Raw genomic sequence first — 23,816 nt, 5'->3', positions numbered from 1 at the left:
AAGGTCCAGTCAGCCCGATTTTTCGAATATGAACACAGATCACAGCAGTATGGTGGCGTACGTAGTGTACAAATACCTTTCATCTTTTCATTATTTTTCAGTGTGTCCTGTGTTTGTGTTGTGTAACAATGTAATAAGTCGCCATTTTCATTCCCATTAGTCAATTCATGCTTGATACAAGTCTTTGTTAGCATGCAGCAAGCAGGACCCTACTCTCTCTTCGAGTGCCCCTCACCTCTCAAATCAGCTTCATGAGGGGTGGGGCTTGCAGCACTGAACATTTATGATTGGTCAAGAACTTGCAGGATTTTATTTCAGTCATTTTGAAAACTGTGCTTCAACACATCAATTCGGAGTTACAGAGGAAAGGATAGAGCAGACAAACAGATGACAAAGTTAGACACATGCAAAAAAGCTGTTGCTTTTTCATGCAGCAAATCTTCACAATGGAAAACAGAAAGCAACGTATAACAGGCTTTGAGCTCCTTGGGAAAGAAGTTCCTACGACTAAAAGTTTTGGGTACTTTGGGTGGACAGACGATATATATGATGATATAATGATATTGTGTGTGAAATGATTATCACAGAGACAGCTTTATCTGCTTGGTGATAATGATTCAGTCATTGCAATACAGCCCTCTAAAGATCACTCTGTCTAGGTTTAAGGTGTGGCACATTATTATTGTCAATTTTAACAGCAACCCATGTAGCCGAAAAACAATTTACTAAGGATATGAGGACAGCTTTATTAAGCTCAGCAGTAAAAAGTCTTTATTCTAAAAGACTATGGATGCACGTTGTACACATAGTTAATTGTGAACTTGACACATAATTTCATCACTTATTTACCTTTGAGAGACAATCAACGGTCAGTTTAGTGAAGTGTAGAGTTTAGACAATGTGGACTGTTGAGCCATTTATTGAAGGGATAAGAGCCTCATAAATTCCCTTATTATCACCTTGGAAGTGTTTACTTAACACACGAGCACACACACGAGTGTGTGTGTGTGTGGGCCTGTGTGTGTGTGTTGCTCCAGCTGCTCTTACTGCTCTTGCGATGAGGCCCAGTCACCTTTCTATCCAGTTTTACTGCCCTCCTTCCCACCATCGCTGAATGACTGACGACCGCGTTGATCAGTGGCGCTAAATATGTGCGACAATTTGCTGAAGGAGGGAAAAGGAAAGAAAGATGAACAGGGAAGAAGTCCAAACACCTTCCTCCCCCTCCTGACCTGACGAGGCCTCGCCGTCTGTGTCCGTGGAGGGACGGAGCGGTATGGAGGTGGGATTGCCGGGATGCAGGACGGATGGATGGCTTGTTAAGAGGGCGTTGAGGTATTACTTTAAAAGTTTCTCTCCACCCCCGTCGGAAGTCAGCGGGACAGGCAGCCGACGGCTTTTCCAGAGGATGGGAAACCTGGAGGCTGGAATTACTGCTCATTTGAAGAAGGTGAAGCCAGAGTTGCAACTCAGCAGTGATGTCTGAACCAGGAATATCTATAAGCCTTTATCCATTTTTAAGGAACAAATGCTCATACATATAATACTGCATTTTGTTTTAGTCACCTTTTCCATCCCTTTAAAAATAGCTGGAAGGTTAGATACATTTTATATTCTACCCTACTGTCTCAAAGTACAGTATATATTCTGTATCAGCATGTTCCACTTATATGATGCATACATCATATATCTTTTATACAAGTTTCCCTAAATAAAAAGGTGCACTATGTAGTTTTTTAGTTTTGGGAAAGAAATTTTAATCAGAAGAGAAACATCTTCTTTGACTGATTTCTTTTTATGACTAAACAAACTTGATTAAAAAAAAAAAATCCCGTTATTTTCATGACTGAATAAACAAACTGATCTTAAAGGACAACACAATTTCACGCTGTTTTATTTTGTTTATATGTGGCGGACCCTGCCACCATTCTAGCTTCAAACAGTGTTCTGCAGACCTCATTTTCCTCTGAGAACAGCTTGTTTATTCAGTTACGGAAACAATTCATATTTCTGAGTTTGTTATATTATCTTATTAATGTTGTACATATAAAAATTCTGAGTTTTAATCTATTTTCCAAAACTACATAGTGCCCCTTTAAGCTGGCACATATGATATTGTGGGAAATCAAGTTTAAAATAAAGTTGCTCAGTATGAGTTTATAATAAATAGCCCACATTTAGGTGAGTGAGGTTTATGAGTTGTGTGTATTTTATATTTCCACTGACTATAGTACGTTCTAAACAGGTTTTATTACCTTCCAGGCAGCTGTTGGTTTTCAGCTCATGCAGGACGAAGTTATGCAGTCATTATAGTCACCATTACTTTGCTTTTATTATTTTATCATGCCAATGCAGCTGTGAACAGGGACCATAATTACTGTCAAACTCTCTCTGGTGGTGCATTCAGGGGGTTGTGAGAACTCTGACTTCTACAACAACACATATTAAGAAACATTACAGTCTAACAGTGACTGTGCCTAAAGTTATTCCTCTGGGTTTTGTCTCCTGAACAAAATACTGTAACTCAAGCAAGTGTTTTGACTCTCAAATACAAGATACAGAGTTACTCTCTAACAATGAATAGTTTTAAATTATCTCCCGGCCAAAAAATAAGAAGGCTCTTTAAGACTTTAAAGATAATAACATCTCATTTGAGCAGGTACGAGCATCTATGCCCATCCTGGAACCTACAACAGCCCATGAGTGATCATCTCGACAAGTGACCCAGTCTCTCTCCTTTCTCCTCTCTCCTGAGCCACTTACACGACAGCTTTGTTTTGTGATGACAAAGGCCAGAAAACTCGATTTGAATCTAAAGTGAAAGAAAAATTATTTATTTATTGTTTACACATAAACTCTCAAAGGTCAAAGGTCGGGGTCAGCTGGAGCTGCAGGACGTGAGATCATTACTGGGGGACTTGTGGTGGATGTTTGCTGACATGAGGTCCAGCTGAAGGTCACACTCAGTCCTCACCACACCACCCGACCCAATGATTCATTGATGTGACAGTGAAAACGTACAAATGTAGAATTTCAGCAAATATTTTTACTAAAGCATCCTGAATATGACAAAAACCAGACAGTCAGTGATTAAAGAAACACATTCTCCAAAAGAAAATGTGTGTGCTGCGAGAGTGTGTGTGTGCGTTTGTGTGCAAAGTTGCTCTGCATTGAGACAATTACTCAGCCCCGGGATGAATGAGTTCTGTGGGTGATTTTTTTTGTGTGTGTTTGTACGGGAGTGGACGGGAAGAGCAAGTGGAGGGGACAGAGAGGAGGAGCAGGGGGACGTGGGCAAGTGATTCTCCAGATGAGATCTAATATGTGAGACGATGCATCCTAAAGAGACGTTTTCTCATGGGCCCACCCCATGAATACAAATTCACCCCGCCACCCGCCGCTCGGCGCTGGAAGGACGCATGCACCTTGCCTCAACCCGTAGTGGAGAAGTACAGCCTCCTCTTTTTCTTTTTTTTTTTTCCTTTTTACCTCGACGGTTACTTCCATCCAATCACAAAACTCAACTGAGGTGACTTCACGGCAGCTGTTATGAGTCATCCATTCATGCCTTTTTGTCTTGAGGCTGTTTGCTCTTATTCAGTGTCATGGGGCCTCGTATTTATAATGACGGAGCCAGTGTCCCCGAGCACGTTGGCCGAAACATAAAATGGTGCCAACGAGAAGCGGCAGGTGAGTTTGTGAAAGGAGGACATGTGGAAAGTAATCAGTGTGTGCTGACCTCGGGGGTTATCTGGGACAGGTCGAATGCATCGTGTGCCTAACTGTGTGCATGTGTACACCATTGTCTGTTTGAGGTGCGCTTAGTTTCATTTTAGTGTGATTGTGTGTGTGTGTGTGTGTGTGTGTGTGTGTGTGTGTGTGTGTGTGTGTGTGTGAAAGAGAGAGATAACAGCCTGTAAATGTACTGGGGTTGGTCTTTGTGACATCACTATTTGGGAGGATCTTAGTGGCCAGGAAAGTCAATTAGAGTTAAACTGAGTTTACCAGCTGAGTACTTTATATTGCATAGAAAAAAAGCAACAAAAAAAGTGTGTCTGTGTGTGGGGGAGAGAGAGAGAGAGAGAGAGAGAGAGAGAGAGAGAGAGAGAGAGAGAGGAAAAGGGGAGGAGATACAAAAGGGAGGAACAGAGTGGAGAGACAAGGAGAGAGACATAGTAAGGAGGTTTAGGAGCAAGAGGGAGTTGTTGCCGGTGATACAGTACAGACAGACAGACAGGCAGACTGACAGACACAACTCATTTTTCTTCCTGCAGCTTCAATGCACAGCGGCGATCCCAGTGTGTTTCAAACAAGCAGGGGTGGAAGTGCAGGCGACAGAGAAAGGGAGTTGCCCATGAGCAGAGGTCAGGCAGGCAGGCAGGCAGGCAGAGGGGAAGCCGGTGGATGTTTTTAAGAGTTTGCTTATCTGACACTGACAACAGGATGAGAAGCTGAGCAAGGGAGCAGAGAGGGGAGGAAAACATGGAGAGAGCAGCATTACCTACAGTCCACTTACGTAGGAGACACGGGAGAGACAGGCACTGGTTGCCTTGAGAGAGGAGACAGACAGAGAATAAGAGGTAAAATAGTCCACTTTGTCCATTCTGTCCAAAAGGAGCGGGAGCGAGAGCCGAGGGATCGTAACACTGGAGCTCAAGGATAAACCATGGACTCTGCATACATCCCACCACACCTGGACGTGAGTACTACATCCCCTTCACACACACACACACACACACATACGCGTTCACATCTGTAAGTCTGTCAAGCCACAGGCCACAGGAACTGTGCTGCTGAAACCATTAGTCACTCAGGGGAACTACACACACACACACACACACACACACACACACACACACACGTTCATGCACATGCATACACCGCTGGCAAACTGTGTTGCTCAATCAAACTCTTGTCCGGTGAGCAACTTGTCCAGGAATAATGTGGCCATTATGAGTTCAAAGAGCTTAACTCACCATGTACACAGTATGAATCGGTCTTCAGTGTGAACGCTCAGGCGCTTTAATGTGAAAAGCAGAGAAGGTGAGGTGTGTTTTTGTTCTGTTTTTTACGTCGGCTCAGCTGTCAGAAACGCGATGAGAGCAGCCCCGGAGCTTTCAGCAGTCACAGGTTCGACATGTCAGTGTTTCCATGGGTGCTTGTGCAGCGCTGTGGCTTAGTGGGGGCCTCCCGGTAACCACAGTGCACTTGTGGCGCTGAGACCTCCGGAGCATCCCGGGGCCCCGAGAGAAGAGAGGAGATATTCTGAGGGAGATAAAGGAGGATGAAGAAGAATACATGGCAACCTGTTGATCCTCAAGATCACACACAAACGAGACAAGAGCCAAAACACAGCGTGTGTGTGAGTGTGTGTGGAGAGAGCAGGTTGCACTTAATTTGTGGAAGCAGGGACGCGCCAGGTCTACTCTGCCCGAACCAGTGAGTGTGGGTGTGTGTGTGTGTGTGTGTGTGTGCGCGTATGTGTGTGTTTGTCTAAATAAATTTCAACTTAAACCCAGTTTACAGTTACATATCATGGCGCAGTGGTCTCAGGGGTGGTGCAGGAGGGTATCCCCATGTTTGAGAAACTGTCCTCTTGGATGCCTCTATCGTAGATAAAACATGATAAAGTGCCCTCTAAGGTGCCCTTCCGGTGGACAAAACATGATGTACCCTCTCTTCTCTATAAATATATCATGACTTTCTTCTCGCTGGTGCCCGCCCCCGCACTCATACAACTGGTGCCCTTTTGGCTTTCTTCACCCCTGCCCCTCAAACGCTTTGAGTCCGCCAATGTCTTGGCGCGTTTTTCTGCGTACGTGTTAGCGCTCACAATGCAACGTAGCCTAAACCCCATACTGTTGTTAGCGTGGACTCCTGAGTGTGTGTCCCTGTGTGCATGTATTTGACGTCTCGGTCATTAGCTAATCGGTGCAGCTGGGATGAATTAGTGAGCTGTTCTATTAGAGTCCAATAAAAGCACACAGCAGCACTACCTGGAATATTGTTCTAATGATTTCATCTGTTACGCCTCGGAGAGCAGAACCACGACTCCGCTACCAACCGTTTTGGACATTTTTCCATTATATATGTTAACTGCACGGCTCAAAGTCGTGCATTAATGACTAGTTAAGCATGCGGTCATAACCTCACAGTTAATTATACAGACTGTTGCGTGCATGCTCAGTTTATAAGCATGCTGGGTGAATGCAGATGTATCCTCTGAAGTGTTCTCAGGTGTGCATTCGTACTCCGTACATCACATCTGGGCTCAGGAGGTCGTCCGACACGACATATTTTCGAGTATCTGAGCGAGCTCGGAGCAAGAAAATTAACCCTGCGGCGTGAACGCTGCACATGTTATGCTCTGCAAGAAAGAGACGGCTGCATAGAAAAATGAGAAGTGGAAGGAGGGTGGGGGGGATCAGGGAGAACGAGAGGAGGAATTTGGGAAAAGAAACACGGGAAGAACAACAGGAAGGGAAAGTTGAGGGACCAGGCGTAACATGAAGACAGCGGCGGTGGATAAATCAACCGGCTGCGGTGACACTCCGGCCCTCTGGCCCGGCAACTGTGCGCCGCACTCTTCCGCAAAAACACCATTCATTCAGGGCCTAGGAAAAAAAGAGCAAGATTAACAGGAGAGAGGGAGAGGGAGATGCAGAGAGGCAAGAAAACAGATCTTTCTAACAAGCCAGAACAGGAGAAAGTCAGAAAAACTGATGGATGAGCCAGGAGAGAGGAAGGAGAAAAACGCAATACGACAACACGGAGGACAAAGCAAAGGGACAAAGTTCAAGGAATGCAAGGAGGAAGGAGGAAGGGGAAAGGGAGCAGGGTTTGAAATAAACAGATAAAAAGAGAGGCAGAGGGGGTCAGAAACGGACGTCGGGTCAGAGGTTTTAATCAGTGAGTCCAGAAAGACACAAGGCCGGCCGGCGACGACACTCGTCCGCCGCGCGCCGGGGGTCACGCTACTGTCTGCTCGGGAGGTCAGGTCACATCTAATATGTCTAATAGGCCGAGAGGGGAAAAGATGCACAAACACTGCTGCTGCTGCTTCTCCTGCTGCTACAATCCTTCATCTCACCATTCATCATACATTTGATTAGTCCACGTTCATGCCAGAAGGAGAAAGAAATAAAAAGAGTACTGGGAGGCTGGAGTAGACAGACATAAAAGTAGGAACTGGGGGAAGTGTAATCATAAAAATGTCAGTTTTTCTGGCTAAATGGAATGAGTCGACATCAGGACGCACATGACACATAAAGATGCTAAATTAGGCCTGGATCCTCTTTGTTCCGTCTAAATTAGAAACAACCAGTCACAACACAGACACCCAGGGAGAACAGAGAGGCTGTATGTATGTCAAAGTGATGTAGGGCAAGCTTTTTTTTCCTCCTCTCCTCTGTGTTTCTCGGCCCCTCTCTGGCCATCACACACCCTGCTGTATGACGACTGAACCTTTGAACCTTCAGAGTCACCTGGGTGGTTTTTGTAGGTGAGGAAAGTACAGGAGAGAGGTGGTGTTGTTGTCCTTAATCAGCTTTACAAGCTTCCACAGTATATGGGAGAGGCTGTGCAGTGTGAGCGTCTAATCTGTAATTGTCCTCTGCTGCATTGCCTCAGGTGAAACAGCCCTGGGTGGGGCGGCGAGAGCTTAATGGATAGCTAGCAGCGATCCCACGCTTTCGGAGGTTGCTCATTTTCCCAGGTCTGCCCTTTGAACCGCGTACCACACGAACAACGCACATATGCACAACCACATAAAAATACGCACACCTTCACACCTGTGACCTCTTTCTAACCCTTTTTCTGACAGCGTGCTGAGATTAGCAGTCATTACAGTGTCATTATGCGTTTGTGCGGCCATAAACTCCTCTGTTATCTCGCTGTGAAGGGCTTAATCAATTCTCTGTCCCTTGGAGGGGTGAGATAAAGAGATAGAGGGGAGATACGGGAGAGCTCGGACAAGGAAAGAGATAAGTACGAACACTGGGAGTAAGTGAAAAAGAGCATTTATATGTGTCCATCAACCTGGGAGACAATGGACCCACGATTCTATTCTACCTGCAGCTCAAATTGTCTCGTGTCTGACAGGTCAACAGGTTTTACTCTTCTGCTCTGACCCTTCAACGTCTCACCTCGACCTCTTCGGGTCAAGAGGGCCGTTAACTTGCTGGTTTCTAATTACCCGCTCAGTTATTAACACCTACAGAGGCGCAGGGTGTTAGCCAGGTCTAAGATGGTAATTGTGTGACCCCTGCCTGCTGTGTGTCGTGTTCCCGTACAGAGGGTAGTCATGGAGAGGGAGATAAGATGATCACTTGTTGTGAGTCAGCTGAAACACAATCAAGTTTAGTCTAAGCAGTGTTGTGGCATCTGTGAGGTTTTGGTCAGAATCAAAAGTACAGTATGGGACATATCTGCTTTTAAAACGACTAGATCTTTTTTACATATTTTTAAATTGTGTGCTTACATCATCCAAATCCAGCAGAGATATCCAGACTTACTTAAAAGGTGCAATATGGAAGAATTTCAGCTGAAAATATCACATGAATAAGTAAATACAATTATCAACAGAATTTCAAAGACGTCTGTGTATTGTGTTACAAAGATATCTACTGAAGTTAGCACGCTAACCAGGGCCTGAAAACCTCTTTCTCCCAGTGGTCCAAAGGTCCTGTGCTAGCTGTGTAAACACCAACTCTTTGGCTAACCGAGCTAACGAGTTAACAGTAGCTACAGTCAAAAAAACAGAATGCCGCGCAGTGAGCAACACTTAGCTACTGTGATGACATGCTGCCCTCATTAGTTTGGAGTATGAGTTCAACAGGTGGCCAATTCTCTCATACTGCAACTTTAAGATAATGGTAGGTTTCATTTGGTCGGCGGTCACTTTAACTTCCAGACGAGAGTCAGGAAGAGACGAAGCAGGTCGCTGACTAAACCTGACATGACTCAAACTTTAAAACATCACCTCATCCATCAACATTTCTGCCTGAGTCACGTCAAAAAGATTTTCAACAGCAGTCATGATTGTTTGCCAAAGAAGACTACAACTCCCATGATCCCGTGTTTCCTAAGTCATTTGTTTTGGTTTGCTCGGGAGACTAAGATTAAAGGATGGTGATGGAGACAGAATATGAAAGTGCTTCTGAAATGTAAACAACAGGAAGCAGGTGAGCAAAGCTCGGAAGAGTCCTGCAGAGGTGCAGACAGTCGTCGCTCAGAGAGGAACCCACAGAAGAGATTTTTAGGGACCCAACAGAGTTTCAAGAAGACCGAATGTGCAAACAACAAACATTGCACTTTGGGCATGTCATGAGTTGAGCATGGCTTTTATCACTGCATTCACAGCTACACTCAACTTGAATGCTTTCAATAACAGGCCATAATCATTTATCAGCTTGATCAGGAAATGCAATTATGTGGCCAGTGTTTTGGGTAAACTTTTACTTTGGGAGAGGCGAAAATCACCCATAGGAATACTAGAGTGACTTGAGTAAAAGTCTTTAAGTGTCTGATATTAAACATATTTAAAGCTCCTGTTTGGAAAAGCAACTTTTTGTGTCAGCAACGAAAGTTGTCAAATAAATATAGTGGAGTAGAAGTAGTAGCAGAAAATGGAAATACTAACATAAAGTAAATATACTTTGTTTTATCAATATCTCTAATAGAAATTACATTTGATTAGTGCATCATAGCTCTTTTTTCACATCATTCAATATTATGACTTTCCGAAAATAGTATGTGCAGGCAAACACTCTTCTCTTCCCTCAATATACTTTAATCTCTCCAAAGCAAGACATCCTGTCTACGTAACTCTAGAGAGTATGTTCATATTCTTCAAGAGGAACAAGACCTCCTGACCTGAGGGAGTCTAAATGGAGAGAGGAATGATTGCTGGGATGAAATGCTGTTGAACATAGTTAAAGGTGCATTACTGTATGTAGTTTTAGGGAAGAAATGTTAATCACCTCTTGAGCTTCAAACAGTGTTCTGGGGACCTTGTTTTCCACAAAGTTCTATGTTGGCATTTGAGTTTGAATTTCTTCTACAAAACTACAAAGTGCCCCTTTAAACCAAATGTGAACAAAAGAGTCTTTCCAAACATTAAAAATGTAGAATTTAACACCGATTTAAGACAATACGCCGGTGTTCAGATACAAAGATACAACAATAGACAGTAACTATATCTGAATGTTGCTTTCTGAGGATTTGTTTAAGGCTTGTTTTTATCAGTTATTTAAACAGCATTCAGCTAGGCCTGTTTCTTCCTAATTTCAGGGTAAATTTAATAAGCTCTTTAAATGTAATGTCGTCTTTACTTCACTTCTTTTAAATGTTACTGAATGAAAAATCCAGTGATTTGAGACGGAAGAGAGAAGGAGAACATCTAGTTACATCTATCATTGTGACATGCCTCAGCAACTCCATTACATGCCACCAGAGACCACAGCCTTTGATTCATGCTAGATGGCTTTTCATACACAAACACACGCACAGCATGATTAAAATTACATATAGAGACCATTTAATTACTCCTGCTCAGGTGTCCTAGGAGATATATGGGCCCTGGGGGTAAGAGGCTCGCCATAAATTAACGGAGGGAAAACAAAATGGCACTGTTTCTACAGCCAGGAGTAACAAGCAAACAACTTCATGTGGATATGTGGACAGTAAATTTCTTGAACACATGCCCACATGAAGGCTGTGGACTAATGAGAAACTAGTGTGTCCAGGAAGGAGAAGACATAAGCATGATATACAGGGTCCAGCAGCATCTCAGAGGCGCTATCTCTTTTGCAGATTTCTCAACCTTTATATTGTGTCGTTATGTCACATGATTTACATTGCTCCTGTATAAAACACATACTGTGCATTAACCCGCCTTCACAAGTTTGTGTGTCTTGATGTTTATCACGTCCTCTCCTCTTTTCACCTCTTTCTCCAGGTCCACCATGTTCCCTGCTAACCTCCTGCTCCTCATGGTCTTGCTGCTACCTCAAGCCTCGTCTGGTCGCCAGGGTGGAGACACCAGCGAGCTCGACCATGGCAGGGTGTCCCCCGCGCCATCCTCCGTGTCGCCTACGCCAGCTGGTGGTTCCCTCCTGAAGCCCAGTCTGGCTCAGACCATCCAGAGTCTCCTCCTGAGCCGGCTGGGTTTGCAGTCGCAGCCCGACCCTCGGCCTGGGGTGCCAGTGCCTCAATACCTCCTGGATCTTTACCGCTTCCACCAGCAGCAGTACCATCTGGTGGAGGACCCTTCATTTAGCTTCCCCAGCCAGCACATCCAGCAGGCTAACACCGTACGCAGCTTTCACCACAATGGTAAGCTCAGTGAAAAACCATGATGTACATGGATGTAAAAAACTACAGTTCAGGAAAGCTTTTTATGCACTGCTGTTGATTTTTTTATCAGTCACAGATGAAGCATAAAGATCCTTTTTATGACAGTAGCATATGTTTGCCTTGACGCCATAGGGTACTATCTGTGTAGTCTCAGATAAGATGTGTTGGAACAATGATAAAGTCTTCTGTCAAAACATGTATAAGAGTGTAGGTACAGTAGATCATAAACTCCACGCTGCAGGTTCTGATCATGGCTGGATTAACATATTGGCGAGCAAACATGTGCTGTTGGGCCCCCAGCGATCACCCACCTGACACCCTCTGTGCAAGGGGGCCTTCCCAATTGCCTCCAAATTCCCGATAACTCCAGAGCAACATGTTCTACTACTTTTCTTTTTAAGGAATATGCATCACGTTGGGACATTAAGAACTTAAATGATAAAACTCTTAAAATCACTGAATTACTGAATGGACGCTCGTTTAGGAATGACCAACCGCGTACAGGCCTCAAATTAAAGGGTACTTGACAAGAAAATGTAAGTCCGAAGTCAATTAATTGCTTTAATTCCATCGGTTTTGTTGCTTAGCAGCACATTCATTTGCGGTCAGAGCTGGGAGACGCCACATTGCCAGAGAGAGACCAGAACACCTGAACACTCAGTCTCTTAATCTTATCAGGAGGGTCATGTCAGGGATAAAATATCGTGAAGCCCTCAAGGGCCGGTGTTACAGAGAAAAGACCTCTACAACACGTGCACGCAAAACTGTCTTTTTTCGTAGAAATAGATATTAAGATAAGCAAATTTGCAATGAATCAAAATACTAAAAGTAACTGACCTGCAGTGAACAAGACGCATTTAGGGACACAAGGCCCTGATGTTGTTGATCATCCAGCCTGGAAAAATAACTGCAAGACGGGTGCGCCTTTACCTCCTTAACTTTAAACACATCTAGGTACAAATGAACACTTGTGGTGGTTTACAAAATGTTGGAACTTACATGGGGTAGCTCAACATGAGTCACCTGTCACTTTCTTACCTGGTTACTTAAAGGCACACAATGCAGGATCTGTTTGGATTGCTGTGTCTCATTTCCCAGGTTTGTCAAAAACCAAAGGTGTGGGTTGGCGAGCCACCAACCCACAGCGTCTGTATTTGACAGTGACTCAACGTTCAACTGTCTTTCTCAAGAACTGCAAACACCCAGAAACCTCCTGAACGCAGCCACATAATACAAATGGCAATGACAATAATGACACAAAGTGGATTATAAATGTTGACTGAGAGGGATTATCAAGACAATTTTTTTAGGAAAAACCTGCAATGAACGGGGCACTATGTATTTTTTTAGTAGAAATTCACACTGAGAATTTTTCTATGCGGTGTAATAATGCAAACTCAGAAATATTAGTTTTTTCCCATAACTGAATAAACAAGCTGTTCTCAGAAGCAAATAAGGTCCCAAGAACACTGTTTAAAGTTAGAAAGTGGCAGGGTCCGCCACATATAAACAAAGTAAAACAGTATGAAACTGTGTTGTCCTTTAAGGTCAGTGTGTTTATTCAGTTTATACAGTCATGACAACAAAGAGAGTGTGTTTATTCAGTTTGTTTAAGCATCAGAAAACATCAGTAAATGAAGATCTTTCTCTTGATTAAACTCTCTTCCTGAAAATGACATAGTGTACGTTAGAGTTATTTGCTGATCTTGGCAGATGGACTTTCCTGCTTTTGAGATGTGTGCAAAAAAGATCTGGCACATGACAAATCTGACTTGTGTCTTGTTGAGTGTAAATATATGCTATTTTAGCATAATCAACACTAAACTCCTGCAATTTGTTGTCTTTCTTCCACCGTCTCTCAGACCCCCTTGGTGCCAGTCCCACAGCAGATGATCGTAAGAAGCTGCACATCTCCTTTAATATTTCCTCCATCCCTGACGATGAGAGGGTGCTCTCCGCTGAGCTCCGGCTCCTCCGCAGTGACAGAGCCGCCCTGGGTCCTGGGTCCCACAGACTAAACATATACCTCTCTGAACACTATGAGGACCCTGAGCCCACCCTGCTGGAGACAAGGTTACTCACCAATGGCTTCGACAGTCATAAAGCAAGTGGTTACTGGGAGGCTTTCAGCCTAAATACAGAGCTCCTCCATAAGGCCCTTGCTGGGACTGGCAGCCTGGGCTTCTTCCTGGAGGTCAGACCTGAGAACAGCTCCACCTCGCTCCCTGAACAGAGCACCTCCTCTGCAGGAGGTGGGGAGGAGGCAGTGAAACACAAAGACGGACACCTGAGGGTATGCAGGTCTGTGGGTCAGGACGAGCACAGCTGGGCGCAGGAGAGACCCCTCTTGGTGACTTACAGTCATGACGGGCGTGGAGAGCCCTTAGTCAAACATGGCAGGAGGACCCCAGGTGGTGGCCAGAGGATGAGAGGGAGAAAAGGGACCAAAGAGAGAGTGAGGAGCAGCAGCAAAGGCCGTAGTAGAGCCCAAACCATGGGAAGGGCCAAAAAAATGGGGTATACTATTCCAGGGTGGGGGCGTGATAAAGGAGGGGTCAGCTGGAGCGAAAGCGGACGGGTTAAAAGAAATGGTGGCCGCGCTGCGAAACTGAAACGCCTTTCCCGCAACAGATGCCGCCGCCATCCACTGTATGTGGATTTCAACGACGTGGGCTGGCACAAGTGGATCATTGCGCCCAGCGGCTATGACGCCTTCTTCTGCCTGGGAGAGTGTCGCTTTCCTCTGGCCGACCACATGAACTCCTCCAGCCACGCCATGGTGCAAACTCTGGTGAACTCTGTGAATGGAGCAGTGCCTCGGGCCTGCTGCGTCCCCACCTCCCTCAGCCCCATCGCCCTGCTCTATTTGGACCCTCAAGACCGAGTGGTGCTGAAGAACTACCAGGACATGGTGGTGGAGGGCTGCGGCTGCCGGTAGTGGGCCAGAGCACTCACGTAGAGCGTCAAGGGAATAGGAGAAGGATAGCAGCATGAAAAGGCATATGGTGGGAAAGAAGAGACTATAGATGGCGGCTAACTGCAAACAGACTGATACAGGCAAATGTAGCAGCATAAAAAGAGGCATGGAGATGAAGGAGATAAAAAAGAAGGTATATAGCAGCTAAATCATCATCATCAGGAGCAAGACATAGAAGGATTGTGAGAGAAACAGACATTATCTGCCACGCGACAAGATAAATGATTAGACAAAAAAGGCAGACGAGGAAATATGGTCGACGCAGGTAAACTGCCCGGAATGACTTTTCACCTCGTCCCCATTTCGCGATGATGCAGCTGTGTACACCATCAACTGATGGGGCTGCTTGTGCTCCCATGAGAAGCCAGCGCTTTTAACACCAGAAGGCGTCTATTCTATATTGCAGTGTTTGCAACTCATCTCGCTCTCAGACAGGCACGCGTGTTTAGCTGTTGTGAAGCCGAAGCAGGTTTGGAGCGGGCAGCAGAAGACTTCCATTGAGGCTCTGGAGCAGAACTTTCCGACTGGACTTCCTGATGATCATAAGCAATACGACGATGGCACTAGCACGGCGTCTAAACTTTGTGTGACAGTGTTGTTTCTGCAGTATTTGAACCATGAAGTAGGGTGCGTCTGTTTCTATGAACGTGACTCTAGCTTACAAGCACCCCTACATCACAAGCTATTTAAAAAAAAAACACACACAACAATAATGCTGAGGAACTATTATGCTATTGTTTGAATGTACTACTATCACTATTATTTAAAAAAGAGACTTTTTTGTACATTTACTTTTGCAGACGTGAAGAAAATCCAAGTGATGGTTGTCTTGTCGTGATTATGCATAATTCCACTGAATGGCAATTCTAACTTAAAAAAAAGACACATTATGTATTTAAATAGCAGCAATATGGTGTATTTAATCTTGAAAATATTTAAGATATGTGCACTCAACGGACCATACAGCGAACTGAAAGCCCGCCGTCCACATGCAGTAAGTTATGGTAGCCTACATCTGTACAAAATGTTCAGTGTGTTGAATTAACTCAAACCTCCCGCCTTATCATTGCACACATGTCGGTGTTACAACACGTGATAGCAGACGTAAGTGGTGTTGCCTTTAAAAAGCTCAACTAACAAGTCAAATGAAAGCTCTCTATGTATTGTAGCTACTGAAGTGTGTAACAACAAGGTGTCTTTGTGTCTGCATGTGTTCAGAAAAAATAAATAAATAAATAAAACGGAAGAGTGATATTAAAACTTTGGTGCCTTTTCAAACAGGGGCTTTAAAAGTGTTCTCCGCTGAGCTAATAATTGTTTTTCAGTGTTGCATTTTTCTCTCTAAATGGAAACATTTAAGCAACAGCTTGTAAAATGTTTGACAATATACCTCTAATAAACAAAGCAAACAGCACAACTGTCACGTGACTTCTTTCTTTTGCATCAACTATTTTCCCTTAAGTTCTTAATAAAGTGAGACTCTACAGGTTACTGAAATAAAATGTTTAACTAATGGATATCACCATATCACCACCTCGCCCAGTTGATTACCTACACAATCATTATCATTAGTATGTTTTAATATGAAAATTAGGCTTTCTCTAATTAAAAATACATTGATTTGCATACATTTGCAGAACAGATGTGTTAACACTGGATAAAGCCAGGTTAAAGTTCTTGATTTTGCTGACATATTAGAGTACACTGTTTTTGCAGAATGGATTCTAGATATCTCTTTTAATCACTTTATCACTTTTTTTATACAGCAGAAAAAAATACATTTTCATGATTTGGGGGAAATCAATGTTGTATGAATTTGGTTTGAAATGATATGTCAACAACTCCTAACAATATAGACTGGAATGAAACTGGAATATTTGGTGGAGAAAAAAGAGATTTCTGGCACAGAAACATCCGGCTCCATACATCCATCCGGTTACAATATATTCATCTAAAAAATGGTGAACAGGGTCAAAATCTTAATTAGTAGATATCATTAATGTATATTACCCACTTTGAGGAATTCAAAGGTAGCTACAAAACTATAGGGGGCAGCAAAATTGCTTATTGTTGCTTTCTATACTGGTTTTGCTTTGCTGTAGCCATCCTTTGCTGCAGAGAGTACCAGCCATTAGTAAGTAGGTAGTCATCGGGCTAAGTGGCCCTATTAGCTGATTGGAGTCTGCCTGCACAGCAACCCCGGGATGGATGACCACAGACAATGGGGTACAGTTGAAAGTTTGATGACAAGAGATAAACTACAGAGGCGATTTACAGTGGTCATTAGAGCTGAAATATGTGACGTCTGACGTGATCAAATTAGGATTTACTTTCGACCAAACCAAAATGTTTTCACCTGTGGTGTCTTCTCTTCAAGTTTATTTTTCTGGGGCCTAAGTGATAGAAAAAGCCTCACATGTCTATTGTTCTCCTCAGCCTACATGTGCAGGAAGAAAAAAGGAAGCCAGTAGTCCCACAGAGAGCACAGATCTAAACTGATTTGTGTATGTGATACTGTAGCTGAGGAAACAGCTTCAAATTCTAACATTGAAACAGCTGTGAGACTGAAAGTTAGGTTTAAATGGGGGCGGAATGGTCTTATCTCTGCAGCACAGCTTTACTGCCAAAACCAGTGAAACACTGTATCACACTACACTTCCACCCGTGAAGAGTGCACACATGTTTCTGATCCAAGATATCACACATGGGCGCAGACGGACAAAGAGGGAGATAGAGAAAACAGAGAAGAAGAAGAGCAACTTTTGCATACTTGTCTCTTCTGAAGCCAGGGGTCAAACCCACTCAGCATCATCACTGACCTCCACATTCCTGCATGTTGGAGAGGCCGACCCTGCCCTCTCTGCCGCCACCAGATGGACCAGCTCACTGCAGATTACAGGTGAGTGAAGCCCACAACCTGTCTGGAGAAAGGGCAGCGTGTCATCTGGTTTCAACCTAAACACACAAGTACAGAGTTTGTGCACTGCTAACAGGTTTCTTGCATTGAGTACGCCATCTTGCACCAGCATGTTTCTACAAAAGCCCAGGACAAACAAACCAAACACTGGCTCTAGAGGGAGGGAGAGGGGTGCTCAGTTGACTGCAACACAACTGCCAACAATACATTATACACTGCTGTTTATTCTCATCTTCCAATGTCATTATTTCATATTTTTTTTGTGAAGAATTTATCTTAAAAATCGTATAATCTTCTAGCTGTAAAAATAAATCCTCTGATCCTTTTTGTACACTTGTTCTCCTGGCGTTAACCAGTTTTAATACATCCCAGTGGTCATGACACTCACCGCTCAGTGCTGGCCTGATTGGGAGAGGCATTGCAGGAAAATTCATGGCAGGCAGCCACTTCGACTTGTTTCCATGATTAGAAGAGTGGGAGTGTTGTTTTGGGACATTTAGCTGTCTTTGTGCTTGGTGTCCACCTGTTGAATGGAGCTCTGCTTATGTTGTTGAATTGAATGCAAAGCTTTTGTTTGCAAATATGTTGTCATTTATATATGTATATTCTGCCAAACAGTTGGACTGTAAGCTGCCATTTTATTATGAAAATGTAACTCCTGCATATTACACCTCTTAACGCTTGACGCTGTGTGTGTTTGAGGAGAAAAAGCAAAAGCAAAGAGAGAAAGCACAACAGAGGCAGATAAATATGTATCATATGATATCATGATCACAGATGGAGTTCTTTTAGATAACTCTTTGGGTTAGTGTCAGTACATTTCATCTCATGCGCTGTAACACATCATGGTTCACTTAGTGGCTGAGCGATAACCTCTGACCCTTCTTCCTCCATGACCCCCCTCTCACACTTTAACCTACAATCCATTCCTTATTTCTCTTCTCCTGACTCATCTATCACTCTCATCCTTCAGCATCGCCTTTTGCAAATCAATGTCTTCAACTTCTCTTTCATCTTGGGCCTATTTATCAATCACCTGCACGTCCTTGCAACGTTGTCTCTTCCAAACCTTCACCTCTTTCAGCCTGACCCATCGACCTCTTGTTGTCTCAGGTGTTGGATTAGAAACAGGTGGCAAACTGTCCATTTTCCCTCAAGATGGAGTTGAGTGATTATTAATAGGCTGACATGGTTTGTAGTTCTTGATGTCCTGTCAGCCTTTTTTAATGGCAATCTATGTGGAAAAGACTTTTGCCCATTGTCATGAAAACAGCCCCTAAGAGCTCATGTCCTTGGACAGTTCTCGTTCAAGTGTTTTTGTTGATGGTGGCTGGTCTCAAAATGAAACAAAGCTGGAGGCTGTAGGTTTCCCATCTTCATGGCCAAGAAATAAAAACTGCCTGGATTTGAGATGCTCATGGTTATTCACAATGATTCAGTGCGAAAATCCACTCTGTACACTGTGACCCAGAACCCTTACCACACCTGGGCCACACAGTTGTCTGATTAGCCAACCAATACCAGCCAGTTGAAACAAAGAAGCACTACAAGTAAGAGCATGCTGCTGAAACAGTATCATATTTGTTTGGCCACATGTGGGATTGTTCAAAGCCTCTCTTGACTCATGTTTCTTGCCTTGTTTTTGATATATAATGATGATGCCAATGCCAAAACTACAGTCCTACTCTCCAGAAATCGATTTACCGTCTTCAATCCCGGCGTCCTGCAGTCGTTGCAGGTTCTTGCTTTGCAAGCCAAAATTTGCTGTTTTGTGGACTTGTGTAAAAAACCCTGCTCAAGATGCTCAATAGATTTGAGCAGTGGCTTGAAAAGAGCAGCCATTTTAAAAAAGACTGTTGGGTGTAAATAGCTTTGTAAATGGCTTAAATCAAGAGCTGAAACAAGCTGAGAAAGAATGTATGTGACGCACACAGAAAAGGTGAATTGGTTGATTTTATAATATGTTATGCTCAATATCGTGGACACCAATGATCAGATATTTGTCTAAGAAGCTGATCACACCCTGACCTCTCCCTCCATCAAGGCTGCACACTGCCTCTCTCTCATATCTACCTCTGAAACACGTTTTCTCCCTCTCTGCTTCCCCACACAGGTGCTCTGGGTATGAATTATTCAGGGTGAGGTCGTTGAGCACAAAGACAGGATATGACCAGGCTTATCTTGTCAGGTGTGGAGTCTGTTTGAGGCTGGGTAGCAGCGGCCTTGACCCAGTCAGCCCTGAGGAACACCTTCCCTCAGTCCATAAATCATGCTGAGGGCTATAGAGGAGCTGCGGAGGCTTACTCCCAGCGACAGGGCCGCACGGACACATGGCCGAGCTTCTGACCAGATGTTTATCTTCCATGTACACCAGATAAGCACCGGGAGAGCAAGAGCGAGTGCAAACGCCTTGCATTTCAAAGAGTTCTTCACACAAGGAGCTAGTAACTAGTAGGGATTTCTGAACGATTGCAACCAGAAGATGGTTCAAGAAAATGTGTCAGCAGACACATATATTTTTAGAAATACCACAGCATTTTTAAAAGTCAAAAGTCCAGAAAAATTATTTTTTATAATGATCTCTTCAAAGTTACCCAACATTACAAAGTTATCTAGATCAATTATGGCCACCAATTTGAATTATTTTTTAACTTGTTTTCTGAGGGAATCTTGTTTTTCAAATCATCTGCCATGATAAAATATTACCATGCCAATGAGTCATGGTAGTATTTTGTTATGCTATTATTTAGTATTTTGTTAAGCTTGCCTCAGGTTAAAATATGTAGCTGACGCAAATTTCAAACTCTGTCACCATCGTTGTTGTGCTCCACCTGTGAGTCACCTAACATGTGGTTGCTTAATTTCTTTATGGGCTTAATCATTTTTCAATGCCTTCCCAACAAAACCAGCATTATCATTTTACATAAATCCAAAACCTTTAGATGAATTTTATTTATTTATTGGTCTTCAGCAACATTTAACTCTCTCGCTCCTTTCCCGGCCTTTTGTCCTGTTCACCTGTTTCATTTGTTAATCAGTCCCTGTCCATTTAAGCTTGTGTTTCTCTCTTATTGTTCTTTCTGTTGTCATGCTTTCCTGTTCTGTGTTCCTTGTGTTCCCAGTGCTCCTTGGGTTTGTACCTTTTCTTTTTAGGTCTAGATGTTTTAGACTTCCTGATTTTTTTATTTTTATTTGACTGCTTCCTCTGTTGTTTTTTCTTTCTGTTGTCAGCCTTTTGTTGACCTCCTCTTATACTTTTTTTGGGATTTTGTGTTTGGACTTTAGCTTTGTTATCAAAGCTTACCGTTTTTGTTTTCATTAAAAAAAACAACTGACTGCCTCCTTGTGTATTGTTCAGCTCTCCATGTTAAGATTTTTAAATGTGTCAGCAAACAGTGCTGCAGCTGAACTTCTGGACATATCCCTTTTTTATTATCATAGCCTATTACTGCATTCTCCAGTTACAACTGTTCAACATGAGCTCTGTCAGGTTTCCTGGTTCACTACAGTGCAGTGAGTGTAGACAGAGTCCATGAGGACCAGCCTGCCGCTCTGACATACCTGAGGCAGTCTCGTTCATCCCTGGTCTCTCCGGCAGGCTGACAGCCTGGACTCCCACCTCCCTGTCAGGCTGCTGCTCACTGCTGGTTCAACTATGCAGCCCACCCACTGTACACATGAAACATTCATTCATACCTGTCTAAAGCATGTCTTGGATCACGACCAGTAACAGCTTTTACATTTTAAAAGAGATTTTTGACTCCGATCTGGACCATTTGTGTACAATCAAAAATATACAAGCAGATTTTGACAGAAATATGGAAACCAAATTGACAAATGTCCTCTTTTGGTCCAAAACCACTTCCCATATATTTCTGAAAAATGTGTGGCTTTGGCAAAGAGGTACGGCTACAAACAGTGTGTGCCTGCAGCCATGATAAATAACAGCCAAGCTGACAGTGATATACCAACAGCGCAAGAGCAGGGGCATCACTTATACTGCCGGGGTCACAGACCCTTGATGGCTGCGAAAGATTCCCTTTTGGACATCAGAAACAGTTTTCAATCATGCTAACCCCTTAAGTGCACTAAATTGCTGTTTGATACATATAGTGTGTCACACAATAAAATGATAGTGTCCCAAATCACTGTAGCAGATGTGAATGTATCTACCAGTTGTGTGCTGCTGCTGCTGCTGCTGCTGCTGCTGCTGAGTTGGTGCTTTGAGTCTGGAACACATAAAACAGATAGCGAGGGTCTTGGGTTTCGCCTCGATGCTTCAAAGACGGACTCATGCTGAAACTGAACGAGCAACACTGGACATCTGGGTCGCTGAGTGAGGCAGGTGCAGCACGTCGAAAGACCGGAAGCAGGCACATCACGAGCCAGAGCCCTGACCCCTGAAGTCAGGGAGGGCTGCCGTGTCCGTCTGTCTCTCCATACATGTATGTCTCTTTTTCTCTAACTCTGTGTGCATGTGCGTTTGATGTTGCATAAGAACCAGCTGTTGTCCTGAATCCATCCATGTCAGTCGTCCCTGCCCTGAAAAATGTGCGTACGCAAGCACCAGATCTAACTTCTACATCACGGGTGATACAGGTCTGTATACCATTTGCCTCCGTTCTTTCTCTTCCTCTTCTGTCATCTGTCCATCTCTTCATTCATGTTTTCATCTCCATCTCCCCTCTTCCCATTCCTTCACAGCTCAATGATGAAAAATGATGTTTTTTCAGGTGTCTCACAACGCGGATGCTGTCACTGCATGAATGGAAATTGCATTCATTCCTTCCCCTGTTTCTGCTATCCGGACCTTCTCTCACCGCCTCTGATTTGCTTTCGACACTCGAGGCATGCGTTCAGGGAGACACACCACTGGAGTCGAAAAGGGGGATGGGGATGTTCTTAACTGCGGTTTTAATTAGACCTGTGCGGAGGATGGAGGCAGAGATGTGGACTCTGTTGGCCCCCTCTCCCTCACAACGTATACCTCTTAACACTCCCCTGGAACAGATAACATTAAGGGTTCTTTCTGGTTCATTACAACTTGGCAGGTAAAAGTATCAATTCAAGATTCCACTTGAGGTACAAAGTACTAACAGCAAAATCTACTTGAAGAATGAGAACAAAAGTTCTTGCTGGGCAAAATGTTCCCTGTAAAGCTGTCAGATAAATCTAGTTAAGTGAAAAAAGTGTAGTACTTCCTCCTGTAATGTGATGAAGTAGAAGTGTAAAGCTTTTGACGTATGTTAGCGATTTAAAAAAACTCCATGACAAAGCCCTGTCAGAGCAAAAATGACTTGTGAAACATGAAGCTGCTACAACTTGCAATCTGTGTTTAAGTCTGAGTACTCACTTGATTTGTCTGAGCATTAAAACTTGTATGATTGTGTGGATGTCCCATCAGACAAAAACGTATTTTTATTACTTCCGTGCGTCTGTTTTGTTTTCTGGTTTGTCAGCAGGATTACAGTACAAACTTCCGTGAAACTTTGATGGAGGATGGGTTTCAGTCCAGAATAGACCACATTAACTCTTAATAACCCTAAAAGTAACAGATCCATGAACGTTTTCAAACTGAAACCATCACTCAATCTGTGTCCCCAGCGTCCCCCGTCACTGAAATCACAACAACAACAAACAACAAACAGAATGACTGAAACGGAAAATGTCACACAGCCCGTGAAGAAATGAAAGAGAAATATAAGTGATGATGAAGGGAGAGAGTGAGATGGCGAAGGGAAAGACAGGAGCTGGTGGACAGCTGTTGGTCTGTTTACTCCGAGGATATGCCTCTTCTCCAGATGTTTAGCAGCACACAGAGGAAAATGGGGAGAGGGAGAGAAAGAGAGACAGAGAGAGGGGCAGGGGCGAAGAAGGATGTGAGTGATTGGAGGTTTGGCGGAGTTTGCCAGGTTGGACTCATCATGGTGTGTTTTATGACTTGCACTTTCAAAGGGCTTCGCGGTCAGCAACCGGCAGTCAGTGGTAGGAATGCCCTGTCATGGGATAAGACAGGAAACACCAGGTTCAACAGTGACGAATCACATCCCAACATATCACCTGCAGAAGCAAAAGTGGATATGATCTGCTAACCTTAAAGTAATTAACTCCGGTCCTCATGCAAAGAAATGATTCAGTGCTTTGTTACTTCTCACACTCCCACATGGAGCTCTAATCTGGCTATATTTCCAGGTTTTGTGACCTGAGGGATTTTGCTGGCAGTGGCCTCTTTGTCTCTCATCTCGTGTGTCTCAAGGAAGAGGATCAAACCGCAGGATTTGGGTTTGCTGTTAAATACTGCGGAGCGAGATTAACTCCTGTGCGAGTGCATCCCCTAAATCTGAGGGAGCCGTCAGCTGTATTTCACTGTAGCCACTGTCTGACACCAAGTCTCCCTCCTATCGGGCAACGAGAGGGAGGAAGGCGAGAGGGAAGGTTGAGGAAGAGAGTGACTAGGGGAGGAAATGTGGAACCAAAAATTCAGTTTCTCCAAGATGAGAGGTCAGTGTAATCCCTCTTCGGCCTGTAACAGAGCCATATAACGTCAACACAACACACTTTTGGCAA

General features: G+C 43.8%; 1 protein-coding gene across 1 annotated transcript; it reads left to right on the top strand.

Moving 5' to 3' along the window:
* Positions 1-4,154: 4,154 nt before the first annotated feature.
* On the top strand, positions 4,155-15,740 carry bmp16 (bone morphogenetic protein 16). Its single transcript, XM_037087186.1, has 3 exons — positions 4,155-4,699; positions 10,958-11,334; positions 13,218-15,740. Exons 2-3 carry the CDS (start codon positions 10,965-10,967, stop codon positions 14,291-14,293), a joined length of 1,446 nt encoding a protein of 481 aa, XP_036943081.1. The 5' UTR covers positions 4,155-4,699; positions 10,958-10,964; the 3' UTR covers positions 14,294-15,740.
* Positions 15,741-23,816: the final 8,076 nt, after the last annotated feature.

This window comes from Acanthopagrus latus, chromosome 2, assembly GCF_904848185.1.
Source record: "Acanthopagrus latus isolate v.2019 chromosome 2, fAcaLat1.1, whole genome shotgun sequence".
In the NCBI taxonomy this organism is placed as follows: Eukaryota; Metazoa; Chordata; class Actinopteri; order Spariformes; family Sparidae; genus Acanthopagrus; species Acanthopagrus latus.
This window is presented reverse-complemented; position numbering and strand designations above follow the sequence as displayed.

Bases quoted from the DNA above. Each gene is read 5' to 3' on its own strand.
- bmp16 (XM_037087186.1), top strand. From the start codon at position 10,965: ATGTTCCCTGCTAACCTCCTGCTCCTCATGGTCTTGCTGCTACCTCAA. The intron at 11,335-13,217 runs GTAAGCTCAGTG...ACCGTCTCTCAG, and splicing joins ACGCAGCTTTCACCACAATG to ACCCCCTTGGTGCCAGTCCC.